The 15984-nt window shown below is 41.4% G+C and overlaps 1 protein-coding gene across 7 annotated transcripts in view; it reads right to left on the bottom strand.

Annotated features, from left to right (window-relative positions):
* Tbc1d5 (TBC1 domain family member 5) overlaps positions 1–15984 on the bottom strand; it is a 436877-nt gene that overhangs the window by 31389 nt on the left and 389504 nt on the right. For all 7 annotated transcript variants that reach the window (XM_075980962.1, XM_075980961.1, XM_075980968.1 and 4 more), the window contains one exon: positions 9429–9528. In XM_075980962.1, coding sequence (XP_075837077.1) covers positions 9429–9528 — 100 coding nt within the window. The remainder of the gene's footprint in view (positions 1–9428; positions 9529–15984) is intronic.

The raw sequence follows: 15984 nt of genomic DNA on the forward strand, positions 1-15984 counted from the left end.
AGATCATACAGGTTTAGGCTGCCCGCCTACATGCACATATTCATGAAATTCAGCAATTTTTAAAATGCCCTGAGCTCAGCCACAGAGGCCAATATTGTCAGTAGCTTTCCACTTAATTGTCAGGGTGGTGAGAAGGGGGTAGCAACAGCAACAGGAAGATGAACATGTCAGAAATCGCCCCAAACTGACAGGGAAGGTTTAGACCTAATAAAACACATATTTTCAATTCTGAATCTTTGTGTCTTATATGGACTTAATAAAACAAGGACCCTGACAAAACAAGTCCTCCTTCAGTCCCGAGCTCCAGAGCAGGACGGGAAGCACCAGTCCGCCAGCTTTTGAACATACGTCAGTAGAGAAGTTTTTCTTCAAGAAGCTTTCCTTTATTTGTTCTGCTACCAGTTATAAAACAGCCTTGCTTAATACTTGACATTTTAAGTCACTTATTGCACACATGATGGGAATGTAGAGACTGATAAGGAATTCTCTCGAGATTAAAAGAAAATCAAGAAAGTAATGTCCATGACCAAAGAAAGCCAAGGAAGAACTGGTATAAAAGTGCTCTCAGAGGGCACACACAGCTACCTTGGCAGCCTACGTCCTATGCAGAGCCAAGGCTGAGCAGGCCCCATGTCGGAAAGTGTCCAGGACCCAAGTAGTGATTAAGTTATTCTTGTTCACAACCTAATGTTAGGGCCAACATATCCAATTCTTAGCATCTTTTGGTGGCATTTGATAAACCAATATGTGTTAGGAGTATAATACTGGACCCAGTGTAGGGGAACGTGTTATAGTGTGGAGTTGTGGAGATATTCTGACTTATCAGGAAGCCAAGGCTATACTAAGAGCCACAATAGGACAGCTCTGGAGGACAGGGGTCCTGACTATAGGGAAGCCAGGCTTCCTGGAGCTGGGGTGCGGGGTGGGGAATGGTCTCCCTGCAGGATACAGCAATCCTGCTCTTCTCCTGCAGAGCTGCTACAGCTGAGTTCTCTGTTCCCATATAGGGCTTCTTAGGGATGAGTTTTCCCCGGGGCTGGGGAAGGGAGGGACTGGTTACTTTTTCCCTGCTCAGGGGATTGGTTGGGCACAGGGGAGAGATGGGTCTTATTTCATGGTCAAATGGTGTTTCATTTACTGGTATTTTTCAGCCTTTTGACTTTAATCTTAGGACCAGGGCATTTTTCTGTCAGTAGCTCTGATTCTAGGTACAAAGTGTGTTTCTTTGGCACTGGTTTCAAAGTCACGGCACTTGGTCCTGGGTTCAGGGAAAAAGATGTTTCTTTCCCTTTCTCAGGTTTCAGATCCAGGTCAGGCCTCACTGGCTCTGGGCTCAGAGTCAGGGTGCTCAGTGATTGGTTTCTTGATCCAGTTGTCTCTTTTACCCTACACCCAGGTCTTCAACTTCTAAGTTGTGGGGTCCAGAATAAGTGCTATGAGCCTGGGCTTCCTGAGTCACACAAGGGAAAGAGGAAATGGTACCTGTTGGATCTTATTTGAGTCATGTTATAGTTTAAAAATAAATTTTGGCAACAGACTGGAAAGCCTACTAATGTTGTCTCATTTTACTGAGGGCACACACAGCCTGGCAGGTTCTCACTTCTCATACCACCTCTACCACTCCACCAGTGCCTCCTGCCTGCTCTGTATACAGGCTGACCTCCAAGTGCAGCCCACACTGAAGCTGTCTACACATTTTCAGCAACTGCCTCTCATTTCAAGCACACAGATTAGGTTCCCTGGAAAGTCTGCTTATAATCTTTCTTTTAGCCAAGCAATTTCTGTGAATGGTTTTATCATATCAAATATATTCTGTCCCTGCTTTTTAAACTTAATGCATGTTAATAAAGAAAAACATTTTAATCTTACAGACTGCACTGCTGTAAAACAGTCAATCTCTTACTAACGGACATTTCAGTCTTCCCGATTTTGATCTTCTTTTTAATTAGAAATCACAAACATCATCATATATAAAGAATATTAGAGGAATTAAAATAACAATTGGCAAGTTAGTAACCTTCTTCAGGTGAAAATTCCCTACAACCAGAAGCAAATGCTGCTATTCGGTATAGATGCTGAGATGTAACTAAGGTCCTGGGGAAGGCAGTTCCTCCCTGCATCCTTCAATCCCATCCTTAAAAATGCAGCCATGCGATTTAAATGGGGAGTAAGTCAAGAGCCACATGAAAGGATTCTGTCTGAGAGTGAAATGTGCACACAAATCTACTCTAGTGTTAATTGAACGTTCACAGCTAGTGTATGTGTTTCTTTCCATTCTAATGAAAGTGTTCTTCCCTTCTATGCCTTGAGGAATGCTCTGTTAGCACTGATTCAAAGACCAGCATCAGAGCAGAGGACACTGCTTCACAAGCTGCTGTGGACAGCAGACAGTAAGAGGGAAATTTCCTAAAAAGTTATTTTCCCCAAGTGTTGGTAAATCTGTCTCCCAAGCATTTCTTTGCTCAAAACTAAAATCCAAATAATAAAAAGATCACTGACTGAAGTAGCAAAGATACAGAAAACACATATACAATGACCACATGAGAGTACCCTTAGTGGGACTACCCTTGGTTGGTACTCTTGGTGGGAGTTACCCTTAGTGGGAGTTCCCTTGGTGGAGTACCCTTGGTGGAAGTACTCTCTGAGAGAGTACCCTCAATGAGAGTTACTACTGGTGAAGTACCCTTGGTGGAGTACTCTCGGGGGGATTACCTTTGGTGGGAGTACCTTCAGTGGGAGTTATCCTTGGTGGAGTATCCTTGGTGGGAGTTACCCTTGGTGGGAGTACCCTCGATGGGAGTACTCTTGGGACTATGGAGGCTTCTGTTAATATGCAATGTTTTTAGCTAGTCCCATATGCACTGTCTTTTTGAGACAGGGTTTTTCTGTGTGGCTTTGGAGCCTGTCCTGGAACTTGCTCTGTAGACCAGGCTGGCCTTGAACTTACAGGCCTGCTTCTGCCTCCTGAGTGCTGGGATTAAAGGTGTGCACAACCACTGCCTGGCCCATATGCACTTTTTAAAACTGGTATTTATTGAGATCTACATTTTTCTCTGCTCCCCTCCCAGACTCTCCCCTGCCCTTTAACCCTCTCCCAAGGTCCCCATGCTCCCAATTTACTCAGGAGATCTTGTCTTTTCTACTCTCTTAGTGTCTTCATTGTTGACTAAGTTCTCTGGGATCGTGATTTGCAGGTTGGTTTTTGTTGTTTTATGTTTAAAAATCACTTATGAGTGAGCACAAGTGATAATTGTCTTTTTTGTCACTCAAAACGATGATTTCTAGCTCCATCCATTTTCCTGCAAAATTCAAGATGTCTTTTTTTCCCCCTGCTGTTTAGTACTCTATTGTGTAAATGTACCACATTTTCCTTATCCATTCTTCAGTTGAGGAACATTTCGGTTGTTTCCAGGTTCTGGCTATGACAAACAATGCTGCTATGAACATAGCTTAGCACATGCCCTTGTGGCAGGGGTGAGCATCCTTTGGGTATATACCCAAAAGTGGTATTACTTGGGTCCTGAGGAAGGTTGTTTCCTAATTTTCCACACTGACATCCAAAGGGGCTGTACCCCTTGCATTGCCACCAGCAATGCAGAAGTGTTCTCTTTACCCCACAACCTCTCCAGTATAAGTTGTCATCAGTGTTTTTGATCTTGACAATTCTTACAGGTGTAAGATGGAATCTCAGAGTTGTTTTGATTTGCATTTCTCTGATGACTAAGGATGTTGAACATTTCCTTAAGTGTCTTTCAGCCATTTTAGATTCCTCTGTTGAGAGTTCTTTGTTTAGGTCTGTATTCCATTTTTTTTATTGGATTATGTGATCTTTTGATGACTAATTTCTTGAGTTCTTTGTATATTTTGGAGATCAGACCTCTGTCTGATGTGGGGTTAGTGAAGATCTTTTCCCATTCTGTAGGCTGTTGTTTTGTCTTGTTGACCATGTCCTTTGCTTTACAGAAGCTTTTCAGTTTCAGGAGGTCCCATTTATTAATTGTTTCTCTCAGTGTCTGTGCTGCTGGGGTTCTATTTAGGAAGTGGTCTCCTGTGCCAATGTGTTCAAGTGTACTTCCCACTTTCTCTTCTATAAGGTTCAGTGTGGCTGGCTTTATGTTGAGATCTTTGATCCATTTGTACTTGAGTTTTGTGCATGGTGATATGGATCTATTTTCATTCTTCTACATGTTGATGTCCAGTTATGCCCGCACCACTTGTTAAATATGCTTTCTTTTTCCCATTTGATATTTTTTGCTTCTTTGTCAAATTATCAGGTGTTCTAAGATGTGTGAACTGATATCCAGGTCTCCTATTCGATTCCATTGGTCCTCCTGTCTGTTTTTATGCCAATACCAGGCTGTTTTCAGTACTGTAGCTCTGTAGTATAGTATGAAGTCAGGGATTGTGATACCTCCAGAAGTTCTTTTATTGTACAGAATTGTTTTGGCTATCCTGTTTTTTTTTTTTTTTTTTTGCTTTTCCATATGAAGTTGAGTACCATTTTTTTTGAGGTCTGTGAAGAATTTTGCTGAGATTTTGATGGGCATTGTGTTGAATATGTAGATTGTTTTTGGTAAGAATATTGTGTTGAATATGTAGATTGTTTATACTATGTTAATTCTACCTACCCAAGAGCATGGGATATCTTTACACTTTCTGGTGTCTTCTTCAATTTTTTTTTCTTTAAAGACTTAAAGTTCTTGTCATACAAGTCTTTTACTTGTTTGGTTAGAGTTACTCCAAGATATTTTATGCTATTTGTGGCTATTGTGAATGGTGATGTTTCTTTGATTTCTTTCCCACCCTTTTTATTATCTGTGTATAGGAGGGTTACTGATTTTTTTGGGTTAATCTCGTATCCTGCTACATTGCTGAAAGTGTTCATGAGTTGTAGAATTTCCTTGGTAGAATTTTTGGAATTGCTTATGTAAACTATCACATTATGAGCAAATAGTGAGAGTTTGACTTCTTCTTTTCTGATTTGTACCTCTTGATCTCCTTTGGTGTCTTCTTGCTTTAGCTAGGACCTCAAGAACTATATTAAAGAGATAGGGAGAGAGTGGACAACCTTGTCTTGTTCCTGATTTCAGTGGGATCACTGTGAGTTTCTTTCTATTTAGTTTGATGTTGGTTGTTGGCTTGCTATATATTGCCTTTATTATGCCTTTATTATGCTTTATTATGTTCCTTGTATCCCTGCTCTCTCCAAGACCTTTATCATGAAGGGATGTTGTATTTTGTCAAAAGCTTTTTTGGCATCTAATGAGATGATCATGTGGTTTTTATTTTTCAGTTTGTTTATACGGTGGATTACGTTGACGGATTTTTGTATGTTGAACTATCTCTGCATCTCTGGGATGAAGCTGACTTGATCATGGTGGATGATGGTTCTGATGTGTTCTTGGATTCAATTTGCCAGTATTTTACCTAGTATTTTTGTATCAATGTTCATGAGTGAGATTGGTCTGTGATTATCTTTCTTAGTAATGTCTTTCTGTGGTTTGGGTATCAAGGTAATTGTATCCTCATAAAAAGAGTTTGGCAAGGTTCCTTCTGTTTCTACTGTGGGGAATAATTTGAGCAGTACTGGTATTAGTTCTTCTTTGAAAATCTTATAGAATTCTGAGCAGGAGCCATCTGGTCCTGGGCTTTTTTTGGAGACTTTTGATGACTGTATTTCTTCAGGCATTATAGGTCTGTTTAATTTGCTTATCTGGTCTTTATTTAATTTTGGCACTGAGAAGAAGGTATATTCTTTTGTGTTTGGATGGAATATTCTATAGTGTCTGCTAAGTCTATTTGAGACATAACATCTGTTAGTTCTCTTATTTCTCTGTTTTTTGTCTGACTGACCTGTCCACTGGTGAGAGCGGAGCGCTGAAGTCTCCTACTATTAGTGAGTGTGGTTTAATGTATGATTTAGGCTTTAGAAGTTTTTCTTTTACATATGAAGGTGCCCTTGTATTTGGGGCATAGATGTTCGGTATTGAGTTTTGCTTTTGATGAATTTTTCCTGTGACTAATATGAAATGTCCTTCTTTGTTTATTATGATTGATTTTAGTTTGAAGTCTTGTTAGATATTAGGATAGTTTCACTGCTTGTTTCTTACGTCCATTTGATTGGAATATTTTTTTCCAACCCTTTACTCTGAGACAATGTCTGTCTTTGAGGTTGAGATGTGTTTCTTGTATGCAGAAAAAGGATGGATTCTGTTTTTGTATCTAATCTTTTGGCCCGTGCCTCTTTATAGGTGAGTTGAGTCCATTTATATTAAGGGATATTAATGACCAGTGATTGCTATCTCCTGTTAGTCAAGTTTTCATTGTTGGTGATGTTCATTTGTGCATTTTCCCCTTCTTTGGGATTTGCTGCTATGAGACCATCAGTTGTCTGTGTTTTTGTTGGTGAAGCCAACTTCCTTGGGTTGAAGTTTTCTTTCTAGTATTTTGTGTAGGGCTGGGTTTGTGATTAGGTATTGGCTAAATCTGGTTTTTTTTATGGAATATCTTGTTTTGTCCTTCTATGGTGACTGAAAGTTTTTCTGGGTATAGTAGTCTGGGCTAGCATCTGTCGTCTCTTAACGTCTGCATAACACTTGACCACAACCTTTGGCTTTCATTGTCTCCAATGAGAAGTCAGGTGTAATTCTGATAGGTCTGCCTTTATATGTTACTTGGCCTTTTTCCTTTGCAGCTCTTAATATTCTTTCTTTGCTCTATATGTTTAGTGTTTTGATTATTAAGTGGAGAGGGGATTCAGTGGATTCACTCTATCTGGTGTTCTGTAAGCTTCTTGTATTTTCACAGGCATATCTTTCTTTAGGTTGGGAAGGTTTTCTTCTATGATTTTGTTAATTTTCTGTGCTTTTGAGTTGAACTTCTTCTCCTTCTTCTATACCTATTACTCTTAGGTTTGGTCTTTTCATGGTGTTCCATATTTCTTGGATATTTTGGGTTAAGCTTTTGTTAATGTTTTTTTTTTGATTGATGATTATATTTCCTCTATTGTATCTTCAATGTTTGAGATTCTCTCTTCCATCTCTTGTATTCTGCTGTTTACACTTGTGTTTGTGGTTCCTGATTGCTTTCTCATGATTTCTGTTTCTATAATTCCCTCAGCTTGTGTTTTCTTTATTGTCTCTATTTCAGTTTTCAAGTCTTGAATAGTTTCTTTCATATGTTTGATTGCTTTTTTTTGGTTTACTTTAAGGAATTTGCTGATGTCTTCCAATTTTTTGTTTGTCTTTTCCTCCATTTCTTTGAGGGAATTTCTCATTTCCTCTCTAAGAGTTTCAAACGTTATCATGAAGTTATTTTTTAGGTCATTTTCTTCTGCTTCATCTATATTTGGCTGTTCAGGTCTTGCTGTTGTAGGGTTTTTAGGTTTTACTGGTGTTGTGTTGTTCTTTGTGGTGTTGCATATGTTCTTAGCTTTTCTACTCATCTTTTCCCTAATTGGTGTGGCTGGAGCTGTCTGAGATTCTGTTGATTAATTTTCTAGATGCCAATAAATCCAAAGCTCAGATGGTTGTTCATTGTTGTACAGTCAGTGCCACAGTTCTGGTTACCCCGTTGGTCACTCTGTGTTCCTGGAGATTTCTCAGTGCTCCTGGGCTTTGTTCCACTCCTTTGGAGTTTGCTGTCTCAGGCCTACTTTGGCCTAGGTTACTGACTTTGACATGTTTCTGTAAATTCAGGTCTAGATCCCCTCCTGCAGAGGTCCTTGGTTCTGAGTTGGTCCTACAATGGTCTCTGGTTCTGGTCTATTCCCTTGGAGTTCCCAGGCTCTGGCGTGCCCAGAACTGCAGAGGACCTAGCTCAGGCCTAGTTCCTCAGAGGTCCTAGACTCATGCCTAGACTCACAGGGGTCCTGGCTTAGGTCTACTCCCTTGAAGGTCCCAGATTCATGACCGGACCCTCAGCAGTTTCTGGCTCTGGCTCACTCGCTCAGCAGTTACTCCCCTGTACCTGTTCAGGTGGAGTTTGTTGTCTCAGGTCTACTCTGGACCAAGTTGCTGGCTCAGTCCTGGTCCACCAGTGTCCTGGGACTGGATTGGCTCCTGGCTCCCATGGAGCTTGCTTTCTCTGGCCCACTCCAGCCTAGGTAGGTGGTTTAGTCCCACTCCTCCCCATATGCACTTTTAAGATGATCAAGTACCAAGTGTAGAAATGGTCTGGAAGAAGAGGAGCCACACTGCTAGGCTGCTGTTGTGGGTGTGACAGGCTTCAGCCTCTTTGTCGATCATCTACCAGGAGCTTTTCTCATTGTTTCTTTGTCACCTTTTCCCCAATAAAGGCTTGAAAAGAGAAGTTAGAGTAGGCTATGGCTCAGCCAGTTGCCTCATGTGGTAATACATGCCAGTCAGTCACTTATACTGGCATCTTTCCACATCTTGAGACAGTGGAAAGACGTTATTGCTCACCTGAAGTTAACATGGTTTAGGCTATCTAAGTGACAGCTACATTGGTCACTTGTTATAGACTCTCAGCCTTATAGGCCTAAGAGACAGTTTGCTGGGCTCTGAAGTTAGGAGGTCATATCCAGGGCAGACTCCAAGGATGGGTTACATACAGAGGGACTGGTGGTGGGAGAAGGCCTTGGTGAACACCCCTGCTTTCCCATCAGAGATGTGTGTGTGTGTGTGTGTGTGTGTGTGTGTGTGTGTGAGAGAGAGAGAGAGAGAGAGAGACTGAGAGAGAAAGATTGAGAAAGAGATTGAGAAAGAGAGATTGCGAGAGAGAGATTGAGAGAGAAAGATTGAGAGAGACAGACACTTGGTTGTGCTGATGATTTCCCATGTGACCCTAGAGCAGCACACTACAAATGGGCTAAGAACAAGTGATAACATCCACAACAGAGGTTTTGGCAAATACCATGTAACTACTGCAGTCATACAAAATGCTTCAGCAGAACAATTTGAGTATTAATCCCAGGACCGTCACAAACTGAGTAATCTCAGAAGACCTCCAGATGTGGCACATTTATGACTCGTATGTAATCAGATCATTAATTAGGACATTTCTAGTTCTGAGGCCCTACAGGTATGGTTTTATAACTACAGAAAGCATCATCAGCATTGTGTGACTGACTGTAGCAGACTGATTTCAGAAGCTCATCCTATGGGTCTGAGGGATGCAGCTCTCTATAAAGACACTGTGGCAGTCAGAAGGTGAAAGATACATTTGTTTTCCACTGATTTGAATTCCTACTCTGCTTACTCGTGGTTTAATCTTGGGACATTTTACTTCATGTGCTTGTTTCTTCATCAGGACAATGTGGGCAGTGACAATACTTCTACCGCGATGGTTTTTGTGAGAAGTAAATGAGAAGATTCATGTAACAAGAGCTTACTATGTGCCTAGTACACAGTAGTGCCACCGCCACTTCTCTGATTGTCATGACTTCAAGGCTAACATAGCTCACTTACCAAGATGCATGTCCATGACCTTGGCACAGTACTTGCACATAGCATCTAGGTCATTCAGCTGTCCTTGGAGGAAGGAAATCTGGGCTTCCAATTCCTCTTCCTTAAAAAAAAAGAAATAAAGATTAAAAAAAAAACTACTAAGTACTACATATGATCCTACATTGTCTGTTTTGTTTTGAAATGTGGCCTTACTTTGTATTTGTAGCCCTTGAGATCAAGGACCTCTCTATGTAGGCCAGTCTGGCCTTAACACTACCTGCCTCTCCCAAACTTAGGAAGTTTGAGGATTAAAGGCCTGTGCCACCACACCCAGCCTCTTTATATAGACAAAACTTAAGGGGTGGGGGGAAACAGATAAAAGAAAGGCCACTACTACCATCACCAGGAAAAACAGTAGAACAGAGACAACCCCCTCAAAAAAAAACCCCAAGTATTCCTAATCGAATTCTGGCTCTGGCTAACTGTAAACATACAAACTTTGCATAAAAGTACAAAAATATATTTTTATTTCATATAATTTTTTATCATATTTCCCCTCCCCTAGCTTCTTCTGGCTCCTTTCCACCTCCCTACTCACCAGTTTTATGTTCTCTCTGCTTCTCTTTCAAAAGACACAAAAATTAAAAACAAAAGAAGCAAACAACAACAACAACAACCAAAACCCAATAAATCATAAATGCTAAACCAAGATGAAATAGAAAGTCTACAACAGCACAAAACACAAAGTTCATTTTGTGTTGGCCATCTAATATCTTTCAAAATATTGAGCAATAAAAATTAAAAGATGAAACTGAGTTTGACTAGCTCATACATTGTAGGAAATTCCATTTTTCTTCATATACACACATCTGAGAAACCTGTTTATACCAGAAACCTCATCATTGTCAAGGCAATGAAAATGTCTTACAATGTGAGTTTTCTCAGCAGCTGGTAAGCAGCTAGTCTTATATTTCCTCCCTTGACAAAGAGCTGGGGTATTTTGTTTCTAGAGATAGGTCCTCTATGTTGAGTCATTAAACTACACAAACAACAAGGACACAAAGATTAAAGTCTTTTTAAGGAAACATGATGTGGGATGTCCTTTTGTATTATGTGTTGCTTTTATTGATTAATGAATAAAGAATCTGCTTGGACCTATTACAGGGCAGAATAGAGCAAGGTGGGAATTCTAAGCAGAGCTAGAGGAGAAAGTAGGTGGAGTCAGGAGAGAAGCCGTGAAGCCTCTGAAGGAAAAAGACATGAGCCGCCAGCCAGAACCTTACTGTAAACCACAAGCCTTGTGGTAAAATACAAAATAATAAAAATGGGTTAATTTAAGATGTAAGAGTTAGCTAGAAATATGCATAAGCTACTGGCCAAGCAGTGTTATAATTAACACAGTTTCTGTGTGATTATTTCAGGTCTGGGCAGCTGGAAAACAAATGAGCAGTCTCTGTCTACAACCGTAAAATATTTCCTAGAGAAATCTGTAAGATTCTGTGAGTTTTTCTCAGAGAAAGGGAATAATTTTTATAATTTGGGCTATTTTAGCCAGGATAGCTATAATAGAAAAGAAAGGATGTTGCCAGGGCTGGCACAGATGAGAAAATGTATTTTCCAGTCTTAGATGCTTTTCTTTTTATATAAAATTCCTCTGTGCCACTAACAAAATGGAAAGAGAAACCAACTGAGGCATTTCTTTTACTTTTTTAAAGTGAGTAATTATAATCTGACTGGTAGGTAGGGTGGAAATGAATGGTTGAAAAGGTCTCCTGTAGGTGTACTGCATTTGGAAGACATGTAAAAGCACTGAAAAGCATTGATTTCAACTGCAAGCTCAAGAGGTGTTAGCAACATGCATTGAAATGTTTGACACAAAGTCAGACATAGCAGTGCTCAAAAAGTGAACCACGGAATATCTACTGTAGAATTATACAAGCACTTCCCATGTTCATTAGTATCCTACCAAGTTCCACAGCTCCTCCTGCTCCTAAACTAGGACACATGGCACCAGAAGCTCAATTGAAGGATGCTAATGGAAGACATTTCCTATCCGGTTCCACTGGGCATCGAGGTGAAAAAAGGATGGTCTGTCTCAGGCCTCTTTTCTCTCTCCCTTTCTTTGTCTCTTTTCACAGGCCTGAACCTGTTCTGTAAGATTACTACAGACATTAAAGAAGGAAGGCTGTGTGTGTCTTGCTCTGTGATAGCTGTAGTCAGTGTGTACAGATGGCACCGCATACCTTGTCTCTCTTAGTGTGCTGTGGCCTCACTTCTAAGTTTGCAAGAATCCCTCTTTAGCTCTTGCATCTGTATGGCCTCACTAGCCTTGATACAGAGACTACAGAAAGTCAAACTATGTCAAGTTGGGAAGTTTAAGAAGTCTGGCAAATTCTGCCTTCCCTAAAGGAGGCTCATGATGGCTGTTCAGGCTAGAGCATCCAAAAGAGACTCATGGAGAAGTAAAATCCACAAGAGAAGAACCGAGACCCTGGGCATGTTACAATGTTTTTCTGGAGTCTTTTAGTCCATCACAGCTGTTGCCAGGTCAGCGAGAGACTCAGGTTATACTACTACATGCAGCAGCAAATACAGCCTAATGAGCACTGTTCAAGTCCCCACCCACACACCAAAGAGAAAAAGGGAGCCCTATGGTGCTCTATTTTGGATCTGTTCCTTATGCCTTGAGAGATGGCTGAATGTGGGAGAGTGGTTAAGAGAGAAACTCACATACGACACCAAGAAACTATTCCTGTCTTGTCACTGATAAATCATATGGCCTTAAACTATCTCCCTCTCCTGCTCTGGTGGAAAGTCAGTCCTCTGGAGGATGTAAACTCAAACTTTGCTCTCAAGGCACTTAACAACTGTTAATGAGCTGGAACGCACAAGTGGATCATACGGTAGAGTGCACAAGTCTTATAATGAAACAAGAAACATTGCCTGGGAATCTTGGCCCTTCCACTCAGTCATCTTTTAGTTACATACACAAACCCAACCAGAATCTAAATCTGGACCAAACCTAGAGTTTGGTTGTGGCTAGTAGTTAGGGTGCTAACAGCCCAGGCTATACAGAAAACACCAGAAAAGAGAAGCTTCCTGGCATAAAACCATCTCTGTGTACTCTAGGCAATATTTTAATTGAGTAACAACCATGCTAGTTAAAATGCAAACACCCCTGGGAGCTTTGGTCCCCAGTAGACACTCTTATTTACAGAGCTTTCTTCTACTTGGTGGCTTGCTTTTGGAAAGCCTGGAGGGAAGAACTTCGGAGGACACAGTGCAGAGGAGATGGGTATGGCCTTCTGGCTTGAGACACTGACCAACTGGGAAGTGTCTGCAGCTCAGAGGACCACTTCCTCCACAGTCTGTTGCTCTGCAGTGTTAGATGCTGTCACTATGTGGGCAGTGCAGGGTTTGAACCTGCATGGGGCTGCCCTTGGTACTTGGCTGTCAAATTCAGAAGGAGAAAAAACCACAAATTTGTTTTCATTTTCATGCCTACTGAATGTCAATACAGACAGAATCTGTCTCCACACAAACACTGTGCAAGAGTGCACATTCATTCATTCAGACTTTTATTTTCCAGGGAAAGCTTAATGAGATCCAAGAGGTCGGCTCTGGTTGAAGCAGGTGCAAAGGGCCAAGAATCTCTTATACTTGGTAGTCTGAAGTGCAGTTTGTCATCCCTATTGAGGCTGCAGAATCTGAAAAACATTCTTAAATCCTCCGGCTATCACTCAGGGTTTATAAATAGAAATGGGATCACGTGGAAACAAAGGGAGGCTTCCATTTATTCTTCATCATATTATATAATTGCAATTCTAAAACTGCCAGAACCTCCTCTAAATGTCTGTCTTAGTGTCTAGGGCTGTGCACCCTTCAGTCAGCAACACTCTCCAGAATGACAGCATTGCTCACTTGCTTTCATCACACTGCCCTCTGTAATACAGAAGAAATGCTTGCCTAATCACCTTGACGTTGTAGGAAAACTGCTTAATGATCCTGAAAAGAAAGTATTATTGTGTTTACCCTGGCATGGATGTTCTACTTTCTACATAGGAAGGAGTACGGTGGGGTCATGATGGAATCCTGGAGAAGACAATCCTGGGTTCAGAACCCATTATTGCCAGTACCTTTGTATAATTTCTTTAGTTTCTTTATCTGTTAGAAATAGACTTCTTCCTTGGGTTCTATGTCCTCCCCAGCAAACATCTGAGCTCCCTTCAACAGAGACTCATCACCTGGATGGAGTCCTAACTTCTAGATGTTCCCGAAACTATTTCCTTCCAAAGCTATCCAGCAATGTTTAGAATTTTAGAATACTTCAGATCCCAACACCTGGAAGGATGAGGCAGGAAGATTGCAAGAGTTCAAGGTCAGTTTGGGCTATATAGTGAGACTATTTAAAAGAAAAAGGCATTTCTATAGGGTCATTAACTTTGTTAGGTATTATGTAACTTGGTTGTTTACATAAAGTATATCTTTCATATATTACTTTTATAAATGCTTCAATATCCTTTAATATTTCTTATTCATTTTAGCAGTACAAGGTTTTGTAGTTTATTAATTATTCACTTTTTATCACCTTGTTTAATAAATACATTCATTTACTTTATGTTAAGTTTTGTGGGAAATGCAGTAACAGGTGAGATGTTGGTCCTGGTGTCTATTGAGTTTAGAGAAGACCTGGTCTGCATGTTCTTAAGGCCAAGAAAGGAGCAGATGATGTCCCTGATAGCTCTGGGGATGAATGTGAAGTGTTCTCCACAGGCCAGCAGAGAGGAGACATCTGTAGCAGATGTGGGGATGAAAGAATGGTTTCTAGATAACATCATTCCAAGGATATTCAAAGAGAAGGACTCTGAATGAAACGACGGAAAAGCATGTTTCAGGAAGCAAGGGTCCAGTCACAAGGTGGTACATGCATGTGTGTGTGTGTGTGTGTGTGTGTGTGTGTGTGTGTGCGCGCAGGAGAGTATAAGGTGAGCAAAAGAACCAATAATGAAGTGAAGTCAGAGCACTGGGAGGAGCAGGAGTTACAAATGGGCAGGAAGCCTTCTCTTTTCTTCTTCCCAGTGATATATTAGGACTGGGGTCTGACCATGCTAAAGATCATTCACACGGGAGCAATATCTGTCAGTCCTGAGGCAAAGTGGGACAGGACGGGCCCTGGGGTGGAGTTCTGCCCAGCTTCTAAGAGTGTCCTCAGATCACAAGACAAGCAGACGAAGGAGCCAACACTGACAGCAGCAGCAGGAACCAGCCAAGAATAGCTGCCAGAAGACAGGAAAGGCGCCTAGTCTTGCTTGAACAGATGGGTGAGCAAGAAGTGGGAAGCACAGGAAATGGAAAGTCTTGATGAGGTGGAGGAAGGCTGCAGAAGCTCTGAGGAAGCTGTGGTACACAGAGGGTAATACACACACACACACACACACACACACACACACACACACAGTGTGAAGCATATGGCAAGAGCCTGGGAAGACACCACCAGGAAAAAGAGAAAAGGAGCACAGTGTCCACATTACACACCTCCAGTTCAGGGGTCGAAAGGACATGGTCTATGAAGCAGTTCAGCAACTGTACTGGAGAACAGGCTGGAATAAGCTATAGTGTTAGTTAGTATAGAAGAGGCCAGCCACATACCATCTTTGAGCCTGCCTATAAAATGGTAATAATTATGTGTATGTCCTATGGGGGTGGAGTTATATGCATGGAGAAGTGCATTTCTGATTTGGTATTCAGTTACCTTTAGACATTCTTTTCAATCTATTTAAAAATAATTATTTATATGGATGACTGCTTTGCGTGCATATATTTATATACATCACATGCATGCCTGGTGTCTGTGGAGGTCATGTGAGGGTGCCAGATCCCCTGGAACTGGAGTCAGAACTGGTTGTAAACAGTCATGTAGGTGGTGGGAACTAACCTGGGCTCACTGTAAGAGCAATTGGCACTTAAAGTCACTGACCCAACTCTCTGGCCTCCTTTTTTGTTTTCTAATATGAACAAAATGTCAGCTGGGTCTTGTTAATGTAGTGTATTTCTGTAGTTACAAGCTAGGCCTGGAAGCCTGCATTGCTAACTAAACCCCAGGGAATGTTATCGCTAGACAATGGGCCACAATTTGGACAGCATTAGTACCAGTGTTAGGCCCTCATATTTCCTTCTGAATATAGAAAGGCTATAAATTATTCTCCTGTCTCCCTGCTCTAAGGCAGCTTTAAGAGAAGGTTTCTGGGTCACACGCACATTTGGTAACAATCTAAAAGAAATCTTCTCAATACGAATTAGGAGGCTGTGGGAAATCAACAGGGCAACAGCTCCCAAGACAGCTTCCCAGCCCTTCTGCATTAACTCTGTGCAGAGTAGCTTCATCACTCTATTCAGAAGATCAGAGAGCAAAGCAGCCATGCTAGTTGGCCATATAGGCTAGGGAGTGGTGGCACACACCTTTAATCCCCCCCCCCCCCCCCCCCCCCGCAGACTTGGGAGCGAGAGGCAGACAGATCTCTGTGAGTTCAAGGCCACCCCGGGCTAATTAAATCTGTGTAGAAGAGAAACAGAGCTC

This window comes from Microtus pennsylvanicus, chromosome 7, assembly GCF_037038515.1.
Source record: "Microtus pennsylvanicus isolate mMicPen1 chromosome 7, mMicPen1.hap1, whole genome shotgun sequence".
Lineage (NCBI taxonomy): Eukaryota > Metazoa > Chordata > Mammalia > Rodentia > Cricetidae > Microtus > Microtus pennsylvanicus.